The sequence below is a fragment of the Magnolia sinica genome, chromosome 12 (assembly GCF_029962835.1).
Source record: "Magnolia sinica isolate HGM2019 chromosome 12, MsV1, whole genome shotgun sequence".
In the NCBI taxonomy this organism is placed as follows: domain Eukaryota; kingdom Viridiplantae; phylum Streptophyta; class Magnoliopsida; order Magnoliales; family Magnoliaceae; genus Magnolia; species Magnolia sinica.
The window spans coordinates 35678877-35696276 of NC_080584.1; the positions used below are offsets into that span (position 1 = coordinate 35678877).

Sequence of the window (17400 nt, forward strand, 5' to 3'; positions counted from 1 at the left end):
ATAGAATGAAATATAACAAGAACGGTGTTTCTTTGGAAACTACTATCGTATACATACGGATAGAGGAGGTCAATAGAATTAAGGACCAAAAAGAAAATGGAAATGAGATAGATTCAAAAGCGAATCTTATAGAATCAAGTCGGAAAAACAATAAGAAAACACTACCAAAAAAGGGTAAATGATACACACCATGTTAGTTTTTTGCTACAGATATAAAACGTAGTTAAAGTTATTATGATTTTAATTCGTAGCTAAAAAGTTGTCACACTATTAATAATAAAAGTAGTGTAAGGGGCTTTATAGGACTTAAAAAAATATATGTGTTCTATCTAATCCATACATCTATTTTGAAATATTATTTTAGGGCATGAAATAAAAAATCAGCTAAATCCAAGGCTCAAGTAAACCACACGATAGGAAACATGAAGATTAAATCAAATTTACTTTCTATGGTGTGGTTCACTTAGGCCTTCAATATACTTTAATTTTGGGATCATAAACTAAAATAATTTATTAAATTTAATGATAGGAATGGATAAACCAAATACATCATGGTGGGCCCCACGGAGCCCCTGACCAGACCGTCCATGGTAAGTCTCTCGAAACAATGCCCAAAAACTGGGCGGGCTCTCGAAACAGAGCCGCGCCCAAAACTTTTCATTTCTCTCTCTTCCTCTTCATTCCCTATTCCTCTCTCTCTCTCTCTCTCTCTCTCTCCATTCCCTAACCCTCTCTATCCCGATCTCTACTCCATCTTTCTCATTCTCCTCCCTCTCTCGCCAATGCATCTCCGCCGTATCTTCTATCTCTCTCCATTGCAGCAGCCGTGAAGCTCCACTACAAGAAAACCCTGCATAGACAGCATCTTGGGGTATCTTTTGCCGATGCTAACAAAAATCCGAGCACTGTTAAAGATTCCTATAAATACGTAAATAAAAAAAACCCTACCCTATTTTCCACTGCTCTCCCCGCCCCCGACTCTCTCTCTCTCTCTCTCTCTCTCTCGTTCGCGCGCGGGGCATTGAATGTTGGATCTAGCATGTAATCGGCACTGAGAAGTGAAGCATCTCTCTCTATCTCTGTAGCAGATCTCGAACGGTAATTTTCGTGCCCTAATTTCTTCGATCTCTATTTGCAATGATTTGAGGAGAGGATTTCGTTCTGGTTTTGGAAATCTAACATGGATTTTGTTTATTTTCTGATAATTTTGCTTCTTGCTTGGGATTTCTGAGGGTTTTATTGGAAGTTCTTTTCAAATCAGATTGGGATGTGCTGCTGTGTATATATTTTTTTTTTTTGCTTAGGTTTCACATTTGCTACTTTTAGAGGAGATTTTTATGGATATTTCACATTTTCGGTGGTGGTTTCTAAAGAGTATTTAGGCTTCTCCTTTTCATTTATTTATTTATTACTAAGAAACTAAATCAAGCACATAACATGGGTCTTTTAAAAACTTGAAAAAGTCCTGGAAATCCATTCGCATGTTTTCCTCCACAGACTCAACTCAAGACCATTTGTGCAGACCAGGCTGTTGACATTCTATGCGAAATATGAAGAGATTGGGTGTGCATGTGAGGTGTTTGATAAAATTCCTAAGAGGAATTTGATTGTGTGGAGTGCAATGATTTGTGCGACTCAATCATTTTAAAATCTGAGAACTTTGAATTAAAAACTCCATGGGAAGTGTTGATAATAATCAAATAGTCTACAAGAAGCCAACCAATCAGTGACCTGCAAAAGCAACAGTTTGCTCAAAGCAGAGATGATCTGTGTAGCTCATCATGATGCCCTAGCCTAATGGTCCAGTGGGTCTTGATAACTCTCTTCCATGTGTAGTAGGATTCCTTGATTGATTGATTCAAAGACATTTGATTCTCAGGTTCATGTCACCCATGATGCCCTGGCTTAACGGTTGTTGTTTTCTTGCATCAATGAAGAGCTTGATCAAATAAAGAAAGTGAAAAATGGATGAAGATGGTAAGGTCATGCGGGTAGACCATTCGCACATTTGAAGGTGGGCCCCTCAATCACAGCCCTTCCAATCCACTTGAATAGAGATATACCATGATTGATGCTCCTGTGCTTGGTGGATAGATATGTGCCATGATTTGGCTGGCTGATTGTAGTTGTACACGATTGGCTGAAATTCTTTAATACTTTCCAGCCATATCTCTCTCTCTTTTTTTTTTTTTGACTTAGATTGTTAGTACACACCCATGTTAGTACACACACTCCATGTTAGCCACCGCCGCTAGGGATCGATACCAAGACCTCAAGTGTTGAAACGAGGTATCTCCACTCAGTCTGCCAGCCATATCTCTAACAGCCCAACTAATCCATGGTCCCACGTATGACAGATTGGGTTGCACGCTATATTAACTACTACATTTAAAATGCCAGATGGGCTTTCTCTCCATAGGGGTGTGTAGTCCACAAATTCCCAATTGAATTGACCCGGATGGTTGGACTATTGAAACTTTGATTTAAAAACAATACTGAGTGTCATAGCCCTACCATCTTCTTTCTACTTTTTTGTTTGCTATTTTACCTTTTTATTATGGAATTTTACTAAATTAAAATATCTTTCTAGCTACGCAAATATATTGACAACATGGAAGATTGCATTAATATTCAAGTAATTGTTTGTACAAGAAGAATTCTCTCTTTTACAATACATGTGGTTTTATTTGGATGGAAATAGAATGTTACTGCTTTACTTTTTCTTTTTTCTTTTTTAAATAAAAATAAATAAAGCCATGTTAATCATGGTTTTTTTCCCCTTTGCCGCAGCTTGACAATCATCGAAATCAACTGATTCAGGTGAGATTTTACAAGGACATTGGTAATGATCTGCCCATGCATTAGATTCTTTTCTTTAGTTTGATCTCCAAGTTCTTGCATTTTACTACTGAAAGTAGTTGTTTAAATTGCAATGCACTGTTTGGTGATATATTTATCTTTTCTTCTATTCCATTGCAGTTAGAGATCTTCCTTAGCTCAGGAACTGTTTACCTCTCTATTTATTCATTGGTTGCCAGGATCTTTGGCATGAATCTCCCATATACATGGAATCTAAACCATGGACATCTATTTAAATGGGTACATTTTCTCTTCCTTTTTTTTTCTTTCAAATAGACAATCTGTGCTTGACCAAGCACATGTTGTTTTCATATACACTAACATTCCTCCCTTCAGGAATTGACTCTGCTTCCCAACTGCTACATTGAGGATAAGATGTGGCTGCTGAAATTCTACATCAAGGTTAGAGAAAACCCAATTAGCCCAGGATTGTCAGTGGGCTTGTCACAGCCTCCGGCCAGTTCAAAATCTGGGCTTAAACCAACCCAGTTTAGATGATCTGCCATTAAAGCAGTTAACTATCAGGTGGTCAATCTGTACAAAAAAAAAAAAATGAACTCTTGATTGCAAGTGGTTCTATTATTTTATTTAAAAAAAAAAACTTTATTTTAAAGATTGACATTGGCATACCCTTGGGCAGCCTAATTGTTTTGGTCCGATGATCTAATGATGGTCTCACCTGATAAACTGGATTGGATCTCCAGTACATGTGCCAGGTTGGCATGTCTATTTGTGTAGAGATGATTATGGAGGGGATTGCAAACCTCTATGGCCTTGTGCCTGGGTAATTTTGTTGTAGGTTTCTTGCAATTTTGTTTTTAGTAACTAGCAATATCCAGGTGATGCCTAGACAATCTCCTTTTGATATTTACATGGATGCTTATTCAAAAAATGATGTGTGTAGAGTTGTTGGTTGACATGAGCTGGTTTTTGGCTACAGGTAATTGATTATGGAGTTCATAAGCTTTGGAAATACAACAACATTGGGGTATTTCATCTATTACCTACCGTGTCAATTCGCATGTTGAATTGCCTCATTGAGCTGCTTGTTTAAACTATCTGGCCCTCTTCTTAATAGACCTTCTTTGTTTTTTTTTTTTTTCAAAAGGAGGGGTCTCGCCCCTATATTTGACAATATGAACAGGGGATGTACAGTCCACACACATTCAGGTGGGCAACACAAAAATGTCGGGCCTCACAATCAGGTAACTCATGCTGCAATGGAATTCTTCACAGCAATTACTGGGATCTCCTTGAACTTTGTTTGATATGCTCTTCCTACAAACTAGGACTTTCTTTTTTATTGTTGGTATCTCCTTCCAACTTTATTTAATGTGTAACTTGGAATTTTCTTTTTTTATTGGTAGGTGTTGCTGCAACTTCGTTTAAAGCAAGCTGTTTCATATTTCTGGTGTGGCCCTATTTAAATCAAGGGTAGGCATCCCCTCTCACATTGTTCCCTTATGTTGTGGCCCACTTGACTGTTGGATCAAGTGGATTTAGGTAATGTGTGGTGATGCATCTGATAGATAGGGTTGATGGCCTTCATACATCAAGTGGGTGCCACATACCAGCCTGTCCAAATGGTGCATCTCATCATGATGTCCACATGAACTCATAATCAGGCCGATCTAATCATCAAGTGGGCCACAATTGAATTTGGAGGGTTTTGGGTTGTGTACACTTTTTATGGTATGGCCCACCCGATTACTGGATTGGCCTGATTTTTGGTTTGTGTGATCAAAATGGTGGGAGGCACCTGTTGGATGGGTTGGATATCATATACACATGGACACATGAGCCCCAATACGGACCCCACAATGCCTTGACCCTACTACCTTTTTAAGAATAATAATAGATGACGACATTTTAGCCATTTTACTCACCAAAAAGCAATCTACTGTACTTTAAAAAGGTCGGGGCGCTCTATGGTATAATCCAAATTCCATGATCAGTTAACTTCTATCCGCATTACGTTGTAGGACGGGGATTTGCTTTCCTTTATCTGATCTCTCAAGGGTATGATACAATCTACCAATGCAGTTGCGATGATTACTTTCCCTCCATCTGTTCTATCACCTTCCTTCTGTAAGAGATGTCAGCATTTGGTGGATACTCTGCTCTCTATCAGGGCGATCCCAGGTTATTATTCTACATATACGTTCATCTACAGCCCAACTGTATCTGTGATAATTTTTGGATCTGTTTGGGAAACCTTGTTGAATCAGATGAGGACAGAGATGACGAAACTCACAAGTTATCAGGACATGGTTGGCCTTCTGCATGTTGTCCATAAAGTGGCTCAGATTAATACTCAGGTATTCCTAAAAGCTTAAAGTGCCTTCATCTAATGTCTGCTTTTATCTTAGAAAATGATATTTATGCAACTTATGTCCTCCAAGTTCCATGTACCTCCATCCTTACAGCGGTAGCCTTCCAAGGCTACCAATTAACGGCCTTTAAAAGGAATGATGAGAGCAATGACTCACATTTAACCTGAAAACTCACAACTGGTGGTCCTAGTTTTGTTCGACCACTGTCATTTTTGGCCTATAACCTATCCACATCAACATTGCCGACCCTGCATATTTTCCCTATGTACCACAGGGAGGATTGAATTGAACTTCAGTGACAAATAAGCTCCATTATAGCATTTTATAGAATGTTAGTTTACTTCTCCGGTTCTTTGCCACTTTTATGATGTGGGCATGATAGAATTTCTTGACTTGATTCTTTGCTCTCTCTCTCTCTCTCTCTCTCTCTCTCTCTCTCTCTTCTTTTATTCACCTTTTTTTGGTCTTGTAGGCATTCTCGAATTTATGGACTTTGGATCATTTTCATGTTGTTTTTACCATTATATTGATGTAGTTATGATTGGATTATATGATTCTAGTCCAATCTCTGCTCTTTTGCTTTTTGCCATTTTATGTATGTGTGATTGAACTTTATGATTCTAATGCAGTTGTCTGTTCTCTTTCCATTTGTATTATGGATATTATTTTCGGGGTGGGAAGGTTGAAAAGCATAGTTTGCATGTTCATTTCATGTCTTCCCTAAACCTGCAGTTTGTACAGAATGGGATTTTTTTTTTTTTTCCACTTATCTTGAGGAATGTCTGAAAATTTGTAGTTGTTGGATTTGTTGTTAGATGTTGATGAAATGATTTAATTTTATGGCAGGATGATTATGTGGCGCCGCGCCCGATGACAATGAATATGAGGAGAAGATGAAGAAAGAAAATATATCATTTTTCTTTTTAGAAATGTAAGTTAGAATATTTTTAAATTGGTTTAAACTCTTGTTTCTCTCAATTTTTATTTATATATCTATTTTAAAATTCAGATATACAGATTTAAAATTTAGAGACGAGACCATATTATAAACCCTAAACCCTAGACCATATTATAATTTTTATCGGGGAATGTACTGGTAAGAGAAACCATTATTATTATTATTATTTTTTAACAAAAGACAATGACTATAGTTATTAACCATATCACATTATCTAGAAACCGTAGTTGTTGCTAACTTCAGCCTATTGCTATGGATCTGGTTCTACTTTTGGCTACAAATATAATCCGTAGCTGTATGTACTTTTAGTACAAATACTATAGCTACGGATTAAATTCGTACTATTGATTCTATCGCTACGAATTTAATCCGTAGCCATAGCTTTACTATAGCCACAGTACCAATTGCACGGATGTGCTACGGTGTCTTTAGCTACAGCTTTTATTTGTAGCCTTTTCCCCTTTTTCTGTTAGTGGAAAGGGCAAATGTCATAATTGTGGCCAATTTGGACATTATGCAAATAAATGCAAGCTCAAAAAGAATAATGCAAACAATCAATCTAAGAAAAAAGGGAATTGGTACAACTGTGGAAAGCCTGGGCATCACATTAAAACTTGCAGACTTAAAAAAAACAAAAGTCATAGGCTAATCTTACAGAAACAGGAAATGATTCTGACATAGTAGTAGCTGTGGTGTCAGAAGTCTTCCTTATAAACAACTTGGAGTGGGTACTAGACACTGGTGCAACTAGGCACGTGTGCAAGGATCGTAACATGTTTACCTCCTACCAAGTATCAGGAGATGATGAACAGATGTTCATGGGTAATGCTAGAACATCTCTAGTTGTAGAAAAAAGGAAAGTACTTCTAAAACTCACTTTTGGAAAGACTCTGCTGTTGAATGATGTCCTACATGTGCCTGACATTAGAAGAAACTTTGTCTCTAGTTCGCTCTTCAATAAGGCTGGTGTCAAGTTAGTATTTGATTCAAATAAGCTTGTAATGTTAAGAATGAAACTTTTGTTGGTAAGGGATACTGTAGTGATGGTTTATTTATTGTAAATGTATCCAATGATAATAATAAGAAGATATCCAGTTCTATTTATATCGTTGAACCTTTTTATCTATAACATAGTAGATTAGGTCATGTGAATGTAGTATCTTTAAAGAAATGAAAAGATTAGGTTTATTATCTAATATATCTAATGAAGAATTCGATAAATGTGAAACATGCGTAAAATCAAAATTCATTGGAAAACCCTTTAAACGAATAGAACGATCCTCTGTTCTATTAGAGTTGATACACGGTGACTTAGGTGATTTTAGAAATCACATGTCTAGAGGTGGAAAAAAATATTATATAACTTTTGTAGATGACTACTCTAGGTTCACTAGAGTCTATCTATTAAGGAACAAAGATGAAGCTTTAAATATTTTTTTAAGTATAAAATTGAAGTTGAAAATCAGTTAAATATAAAAATTAAAAAACTTAGAACAGATAGAGGAGGTGAATATGAATCTTCTCAATTTAGAGAATTATGTGATAAGAGTGGAATAGTTCACGAAACTATAGCTCCTTATACACCAGAACTGAATGGAATAATAGAACGTAAGAATAGAACTCTTAAGGAGATGATGAATGCTATGTTAAATAGTTCAGACTTACCCTCAAATATGTTGGAAGAAGCAATTCTATCTGCTTGTTATATCCTAAATAGAATTCCTCCTAAATCTTCTGAACAAACACTTTATGAACTTTGGAAAAATCATGTTCCTAATTATAACTATATTAAAGTGTGAGGGTGTCTTGATAATTACGATTACTTGAAACTAAGAAAAGAAAGTTAGGTCTTAAAACAACTGACCGTGTATTTATAAGGTACGTATAAAATAGTGTAGTCTACAGATTTCTAGTTTTAAAGACTAAGAATAATATTCTAGATCCTAATACAATTATAGAAGCTAGGAATGCAGAGTTCTTTGAAAACGTATTCCTTGTAAAATCTAAATCTATAGGAATATGGAAAGTTAATGAATCAGATATCGCGTCTACATGTAAAAGTGCTTACAAGAAAATGTATTAGGGTTAGAAGAGAAATTAACTTAGGAGATGTTTTTTTCACCTTCTTAGTAGAAGAAGATCCTACAACCTATAAAGAATCAATTAACTCTCCAAATGCAACCTTTTGGAAGGAAGCAATAAATGATGAGTTAGAATCTATTATATCTAATAACACTTGAGAACTTGTAGACCTACCACCTGGAAACTAACCAATAGGTTGTAAATGGGTGTTTAGAAAGAAATTAAAACTAAATGGGATTATTGATAAGTTTAAAGCTAGGTTGGTAACGAAAGACTTTAAACAAAATGAATGAATAAATTATTTTGATACATATTCCCCTGTAACTAAGATTATAACTATTAAGGTCTTAATAGCGATAGCCTCCATATATAAACTGGTAGTACACCAGATAGACGTTAAGATATCTTTTCTAAATGGAGATTTAGAAAAAGAAATATATATGGAGCAACCTAAGGGTTATAAGATATCAAGTAAAGAAAATAAAGTATGTAAACTAATTAAATCACTATATGGTCTAAAACAAGATCCTAAATAATGACATGAAAATTTTAATAGTGTTTTGAAATCAAATGGTTATCATATAAATAATGTAGATAAATGTGCATATAGTAAAATTTGTGAAAATAATTATGTTATTATTTGCCTTTATGTTGATGACATACTTATTTTTTGAACTAATATTAAATTAGTTATTACAACTAAGCAATTCTTGTCATCTAAATTTGACATAAAAGATTTATGAGAGGCTAGTGTAATCTTTGGAATTGAAGTAACCAGAAAAGATTGTGTTATTGTATTATCACAATCTCATTACATTGAGAAATTACTGAGGAAGTTTAACCATTTTGACTGTTTACTTGTCAGTACTCTTTATGATTACAGTGTGACTCTCATGAAGAATACAGGAATTAGTATGTCTCAATTAGAGTATTCCAAAATAATTGGTAGCCTTATGTATCTAACAAATTGCACTAGACCAAACATAGCTTTCGGAGTAGGAAGGCTAAGTAGATATACACATAACCCTAGAAAAGAGCATTGAAATGCTTTGTCTAAGCTTTTGAAATACCTAAAAGGCAATATTATCTATGGTTTACATTATAATAGTTATCCCGTTGTATTAGAAGGATACAGTGATGCTAACTGAATCAGTGATTCAGATGAGACAAAATCCACTATTGAATATGTTTCATTTTGGGTGAAGCAGCAGTCTCTTAGAAGTCTACCAAGCAGACATGTATCGCTCGGTCAACTATGAAATCTGAGTTTATTGTCTTAAAAAAGGTTGGATCAGAAACCGAGTGGCTTAAAAATCTCTTAGCTGATATACCATTGTGGTCAAAGCCTGTATTGGTCGTGTTTATTCATTGTGATTGTCAAGCAGCTATAGCAAAAGCAAAGAGTAAAATATATAATGGAAAGAGCAGTCATATTAGACTCAGATATAACAAGGTAAAACATATGTTGTATGATGGAGTCATATCTATTGACTTTGTGAGGTCAAAAAAGAATCTGATGGATTTTCTAACTAAAGGTCTATCTAAAAGATTAGCCAATGATACATCGAAGGGAATGAGGTTGATCCTAATATATGACCTTCTAGTATCGGCAATTCAACCCATATAAGTGGAGATCCCATGAGATAAGTTCAATGGGTAAACAACAAGGCACGAGGTAAACGATTGCACTGAGTTATATGAGCTCCTTCTATGTTGTACAGTGCGAGCAGCAACACAGAAGGATGAGTTTTTTAGAACTCTTAATGGATCCATAGCCATATATTTGGTGGTGTATGCAGTTTCTGCATACACTTGATAGAATTTATCTATATGGGTGTAGAGGTGGAGGCCATTTCCTATGAGAATCTAGGTGAATTCTATAGAGCACTCATGAAATCTAAGTAATAGTGTATGGTCGAAACGCACCGAACCGCAGAATCACTTGTAGATGAAGAGTTATGTGAGTGGCATGTACTTGCGATTTACATTAAAATGATTCAGGTTCAAGACTATGGTGTCACCTGATTCCTGTAAACCTGTCTTGCTTACTCTAATGTCAGTTCAAGTCTATGGTGACACCGGCACCATTACACAACTATTACGTTTTAACTCGAAAGATTTTTTATTTTGAAACATGTGGGGGATTGTTGTATTTTGTTTCAAATTTTATATTAAATTGAATTTCAAATATTTTGGTTTCCCTCCACATTTGAAATTTTTTGTGCTTTCGGGTTATGGGTTTTGTTCCACATCAGATTTAACAAAGAAAAATATCTTGTATATAAGATAGGCTTTTTGCCTTGGGGCATGAGCCCCATTCAAGGGGCATGTGAATTTGGTCCTATGGGAAGGCTAACTCACACTTGCGCCTTTTCATTTTAAACCAGAGAGATGTGTCCGTTCCGGTTGGTCGCATATGTTGGGTTTAAACCCAATGGACCTAACCCTTTCTAAAGGGTGCTTATGCATCACTTCAGAGTCTATATAATGACTTCCGTCCTAGTTTCTAAAGTATGAAAATAATTTTATTTCTCCTCTTCTAAAAACTCTCTCTGTTATTCTGGTCCTGGTTTAAGAAATTCTGCTGAGTTCCTTGCTGAGTCAACTCAACACTTTTGGGTTAAACCGCAAGTGGTTCGAGCCCGCGTACAGTGAGTGCATCACCGGGTCATAGTCGTTGTATCCTGGAGGTCGATTGCTCTGGAAACCTGTTTCACTTGGGACGCTGTTCAAGGGAAGAAAATTCGATTTCAAGCCGAGTGACTCACGTCACGCCTCGACTCAGTTCAATAAGTCTTCTTTCTTAGATTTTATTTTATTTTTTTGGTTCTTGATTTTTTTATATAGTCTATTTAATTCAACATATATTCCAACATGAACCACATATAGGGTTTTTTTTTTTTTTGGGCTTAAATTTAGTGTAGAATCTAATGGTCGGAGTGGAATTTATATAATCATTTAAAAAAATCAAGGGTGGTTGTCTCTCTCAATTGTTTCCTTTAGTGTGGCCACCTGAATCAGGTGTAAAATTGATTTTTGTCGCTAGGACAAATGTGGGATTACACATGTCCCTAGGACAAACGTGGGACTAGCCAATCAAATGGTGAGAGTGGTCTCGGATTGGATCTTGCATACACCTCAAGGTAGGCTCCTTTAAAAATCAAGGTTGGTGTGCAGGTAAAGTCTCTTTATATATATATATATATATATATATATATATATATATATATATCAGGGAAATTTAGGAATAGTTGGGAGATGGTCACCCACCATAATGTATATGTGAAATCCACTCCGACCGTTAGATGTATAATTTCACACACACACACCCACATATATAACACAATCAAGCTGATCTATTATTCGGATGGGCCACACCAAAGAAAACAATTAAGATATATGTTTAGCCTTGCTTTTTTACAAGGTCCACCATGATGGTTATATGAAATCCACTACATTGGATGCCACAACAATCTTTAGGCCTATCGCCCAAAAATCAGACCTAAAAGTGATTCTTATGGGTCACACCAAGGGAAACTGTTTAAGAGGGTGATGTTGCCTTGTACCATGTTTCCAACAATGTAATCCACCTGAGTCATGGATGGGGCTGACTTTTGAGCCTCACACGAGGTTATGCACTTGATGGTTTTTTTTTTTTTTTTTTTTACTTTTGATGTATTTCACATAAACATCATATTGGGCCTCACCCATGCTGACAAAAAAAAAAAAGGAACAGGAATGTAAACACCCTATTTATGAGGAAGTACCTTTGTAAAATTCCTAAAATGAAACTGTATACGTGGATCAATTGGCGTTGGTGATGTGTGAGGCGTTGTTGGGCCCATGTATGTGCTGTATATCCTTGCCATTCCATCAGTCTTTCCAAATTTTAGGGTATGGTCCCAAAAATGAAGTAGATCCAAATTTCTGGTGGACCACACAATAGGGATTAAATACCCAACGTTAAAAATCGCACAATAGGGATTGAATACCCACCATCAAAAACTTCGTGGGGGCCACAAATTTTGGATCAGGCTAATATTTGTTATTTCCCTTCATTAAGGTCTGTGTTGGACCCCACAGTGATATTTGAGTGAAATCCACCAACATCACCAGAGGCATCCTATTTTACTTTTTTACTGTAGGACCCAAAATTCAGCCGGGTTTGTGATTCGGGCAACACCCTTAAAATAGTTGGAATAGTGGGAGGAGATAGGTCCACCCTTGAATTATTTTTCTCAATTACCACCATCATGATCACATGAAATACCCTCCAAAGGTTACATGACGTGCTAAAATTAGGCAAGGGCCCAAAAATCAGCCTGATCCGTGATTCAGGTGGGCCACACCAAGGAGTTTAGTTTGGAAGGTAGTTTCATCCTGTATACTGTTTGCAACCTTGTGGTGCACTGTGAATCACAGTTTGGCTTGTTTTTCCGTCATAGGCCTAAAATTCAAATCACTCACCTATTGATTGGAATGGATTTTGGAAATGCTGGACAGTGGAGGTCACCTGAGCTAGACCACCTCATTAGGTTTAGGTAAAAATGTTGTCGGTGGAGTTAAGACTCCGTGGGGCCTCAATTGGACCATAGCAAAGGAAAAAAAATGAGGATAATGACATCCATTTTACAGCCCACGGTGACGTCTATTTGTCATCCAACCTGTTAATAAGGTCACATAGACCTAGATGAATGTAAAACATGTTTTACAGCCCACATTGATGTTTATTTGTCATCTAACCTGTTAATAAGGTCACACAAACCCAGATGAATGTAAAACACAAACAACAGCTTGAACCACGAGATCGAAGTTTTTTCAGAAAAAAATATAACTGAGAATTGTACAGAAGGACTTTTTGATCGGTTATGAATGATTTTCGAAGGATGTTCCTGTCAAGGAACACATTCATCATGTCCTTGTAAATTCTTAAGTTCTCATAAGCGTCGTTCCGGATTTCCTCAAGTTCATTTAGTTGGAGTTTGTGCAGTGAGCCAGCGTTGTTCAAGTTAAAGTTTAAATTTTTGATAGCCCGTAGGCTCTATGCTCCAGCTCCATAGGCAAGTGGCAGGCTTTCCCATAAATGAGTCTAAAGGGAGACATTCCATTGGGGGTTCTAAAAGCTGTACGGTAAACCCATAAAGCATCAATCAAATGGATTGATCAATCCTTATAGTCAGGGTTAACGGGTTTTTTTTATTATATAGAATTTGTTTAATTTCCTTGTTGGAAATCTCAGCTTGCTCATTTGTTTACGGGTGGTATAGAGTGCTCACTTTATGAGAGATATCATATTTTTTCATTAAGTTCGCAAATGGCCTATTACAAAAGTGTGAACCTCCATCACTAATGATGGCTCGAGGCGTTCCGAATCGGGAAATGATATTTTCTTTTAAGAATCGAATGACCATTTTATGGTCATTATTCTGGCACAAGATCACTTCAACGTACTTATAGACATAGTCTATTACTAATAAGATGTAATTATTTCTAAAGGATTGGGGGAATGGTCCCATGAAATCAATGCCCCTGCAATCAAATGCTTCAATGATAAGAATTAGGTTCAATGGCATCGTATTTCGACAAGACAATCCTCCCAATTTTTGATAATGCTCACAAGCTTTGCAAAACTCATGAGTGTCCTTGAACATAGTGGGCCAATACAAGCCGCACTGCAGAATTTTGGCTGTGATCTTTTTAACAGAAAAGTGACCACCATAGGCATGAGAGTGATAAAAGGAGATGACACTCTGGTGTTCATTGTCTGGCACACATCTCCTTAGAATTTGGTCTAGGCAATATTTAAATAGATAAGGATCATCCTAGAAAAACTTACAGACCTCAGTGAAGAATTTTTCTTATCTTGCGCATTCCAATGCGTCGGCGTGAAATTTGTGGCAAAATAATTCGCAATGTCAGCAAACCAAGGTAATTGGGAAAGTTTAAACAATTGTTCGTCAAGGAACGTGTCGTTCATTAGTGTCGGTTCAAGGGAATCGGGAAGGTCAAGCCTAGAGAGATGGTCAGCCACTACGTTCTCTACTCCCTTTTTGTCTCATATTTCTCTGTCGAACTCTTGGAGTAGAATGATCTATCTTATCAAGAGGGCTTAACATAGAAAGAAGGTACTTCAGCACCGCATGATCAGTGTAAATGATGATCTTGGATCCGATCAAGTAGTACCTAAATTTGTCCAAAGTGAACATTAGGGATAAGAGTTCCTTTTTCGTAGTAGAGTAGTTCACTTGGGCAGGATTTAAAGTTTAAGTTGCATAGTGAATCACATAGGGCTTCTTCTCTTTTCTTTAGATTAACACCATCCTAATAGCATAGTCAGACTCGTTGCACATAATCTTAAAAGGGATGCTCCAATCGGGCGGATGCATGATAGGAGCGATTGTCAACATAGCCTTGAGCTTAGTGAAAGTTTCCCGGCATTGCTTAGTCCACTCATATGGTATATCCTTTTGAAGGAGATTACATAAAGGACAAGAGAGATAGCTAAAGTCCTTTATGAATCGTCTATAGAATCCGGCGTGTCTTAAGAAGGATCGCACGTCATGTATGCTCTTGGGTGGAGGTAGGTTAGTGATAAGGTTTAGAGTTAGGTATCAAGTTAAGTCGGATCAGATTGAGTCCAACTCGACTCGGTCCAAAATTTACATGGCTAACCCGAACTCGATCCGATCCGAGATTTAGTACGGGTCATCTGACTCGATCCGATCCGATCTGGACCATTGCTGGCCTGATCCGATCTGTGTCGGACTCAGTCAGGGAAACCGAGTCATATTGGACTGGGTACGGTTCAGATCGGTCCTAATTTTTTTATTTTTTATTTGAAAAAATTTAAATAAAAATGGTGGGCCACTGCTCCAAAATAGTCCAAAATACAAGCTATATATATATATATAAATATAAATGAAACCTACGTACCTACCTGATGAATGGAGATGATGAATGGTGATGATGAGTGGGCCAGGCTGCTGAATAGCCCGATTAAGATGGCCGGTGATGATGACTAATGAGTGGGCGCTCGTTCGTGTAAAGACAGATGAAAGAGGGAGGGATTTTAGGGATGAACGGTGATGATGACTAATGAGTGGGCCGGGATGCTGAGTGGAGTCGCCGGATCGAGATGGCTACTCGTTCGGGTAGAGAGAGAGGGAGGGATTTGAGGGAGTTCAGAGATTTTAGGGATTTTGAGGATTTGAGGGAGGGATTTTAGGGATTTGAGGGAGGGATTTTAAGGATTTCAGAGATTTTAGGGATTTTTAGGATTTGAGGGAGGGATTTTAGGGATTTTGGGGATTTAGGGTTCGTCGCCGGTTCGAGTGCAGGTGGGTAGGGTAAAAAGTAAAAGACTAAAATTTATACACACACACACACACACACACACACACACACACTCTCTCTCTTTAATAGACCCGATCTGGATTGGATCGAATCCAATGGGATTGGATTCTGGATCGGATCGGTCCGGATTGACATTGATCCGAACTTGATCTGATGAACGGTCAGATCTGGCCCAATCTTGGCCTTTAGTTTGGATCGGATCAATTCGAATCTGTTTAATCGGTTCGGATTCTGCCCAACTCTAATAAGGTCAATTTTAGCCTTGTCTACCTCAATTCCCTTAGATGAAATTATATGTCCAAGCACTATTCCCTTGGGAACCATGAAATGACATTTTTCCCAATTCAAAATCAAATTCTTCTCCTCACATCACTTTAGCACATTTTAAAGACTTTCCAAACACTAGCTAAAGGATGGACCAAAGATAGAGAAGTCGTCTATGAAGACCTCTAAATATTGTCCTACCATGTGAGAAAAAATACTCAACATGCATCACTGGAAAGTGACAGGGGCATTACATAGTCCAAATAGCATCCTTCGGTAAGCAAAGGTGCCAAAGGGACATGTGAATGTTGCCTTCTCTCGATCTTCAAGGGTTATCTCTATCTGATTATAGCCTGAATATCCGTCAAGAAAGCAATAGTAAGAGTGATGTTAAGTGTCAAATATTGTATATTCTCCCCTATTTATATCTTGGTTTTATGAACATGATACTGCTTAAAGATATATTTTATGCATGTTTGTGTTGCAAAGTGAATCTGAGAGCTTGGACTAAAAAGAATGTTAAAAGCATGGATTTGATGTTCAAGAATCACCAAGGTAAATGATTGATCTTATGAGACTAAGAATGAAGAATTCACAGGCCAAAGATCCAAGAAAACCAAGTACAAAAGATGAATAAAGAACTTGAAAGAATGCAGAATCTGTAGCAGAAAACAGACAGGTTCGGTCCGACCGAATCAAAGTTCAATCCAACTGAAATCGCACAAAATAGTCTCGCAGCCAAAGGTGAAATTCATAGCTAATTCGGTCCAACCAATACCCAGTCCGGTCAGACCGAAGGGAGAATTTGGTGCAACCAAAAGTGCACAAAAAGCTCCAACGAAGAATGATGAATTTTAGAGTTAATTCGGTTCGACCGAAGATTAATTCGGTCCGACCGATGACTTAAGTTCGGTTCGACCAAAACTAGGCAACTGCTAAAACAGAGTCCTTTCCAAAATTGGACTCGACTTTAGATTCGACTTTGGTCTGATTGATGCGTAACACGGCTGCGTAAGTTGAGGCGGTTTCACGATCAGATTGCAAAAATTCTAAGTCAGTGCGTAAGGTGGAGCTTCACAAGTATAAATAGGAGTCCCTAGGACATTCCTAGGTATCTTCTAGGGTTTAAGAAGTGGAGCAAAAGGGTGAAGAGCTGCCGCCAAGAGTATTTCTTCTTCTTCCTTAGTTGTTTTTATGCTTTCTTTAAGAGATTTTGGTTCAATCATGTCTATGGTTAACTAAACCTCTTAGCCAGGGCTAAGAGGTGAAGCTTGTAGCATGATTGAGATGTTTACTTTGCTTTGATTTATGTTTATATTGAACTTAATTGATTTCTAGTTGATTTTAAGGAATATTTTCAATTTTCAATGGTTTGTTGTGACTCAAATTATAGTAGAGCCTGTGATAGCTTTGAATATCTTCTTTTTTTATTTGAGATTGTGGGATTGGTAAATCCTGTTGTTTGCCATCATCTCTTGGGCATTGTTAGGTGATGGAATCCCTTCCAATCTTTACAACTCTCTTATATCGAGGCTGGATTCAATGAAAGTT

The 17400-nt window shown here is 37.1% G+C and overlaps 1 protein-coding gene and 1 long non-coding RNA gene across 6 annotated transcripts; both read left to right on the top strand.

The window, feature by feature from the left end:
• The first annotated feature begins 814 nt into the window (after window positions 1-814).
• Window positions 815-4774, top strand: LOC131221226 (uncharacterized). 4 transcript variants are annotated; one of them, XR_009159114.1, is made up of 6 exons: window positions 815-1098; window positions 2980-3099; window positions 3196-3384; window positions 3800-3847; window positions 3968-4064; window positions 4227-4774. It is a non-coding gene; the product is annotated as an uncharacterized LOC131221226 (long non-coding RNA). The 4 variants fall into 4 exon arrangements; XR_009159115.1 differs by lacking the exon at window positions 815-1098 and adding an exon at window positions 2789-2842; XR_009159116.1 differs by lacking the exons at window positions 815-1098; window positions 2980-3099 and adding an exon at window positions 3576-3643 and having other exon boundaries at window positions 3106-3384.
• Window positions 4775-4845: 71 nt separating this feature from the next.
• On the top strand, window positions 4846-6308 carry LOC131221225 (elongator complex protein 4-like). Of its 2 annotated transcripts, XR_009159112.1 has the most exons (3): window positions 4846-5001; window positions 5088-5177; window positions 6039-6308. XR_009159112.1 is itself a non-coding variant. In XM_058216418.1 (2 exons), exons 1-2 carry the CDS (start codon window positions 4881-4883, stop codon window positions 6087-6089), a joined length of 348 nt encoding a protein of 115 aa, XP_058072401.1. In that variant the 5' UTR covers window positions 4846-4880; the 3' UTR covers window positions 6090-6308. The 2 variants fall into 2 exon arrangements, 1 of the variants encoding a protein (XP_058072401.1); XM_058216418.1 differs by having other exon boundaries at window positions 4846-5177.
• The last annotated feature ends 11092 nt before the right edge of the window (window positions 6309-17400 follow it).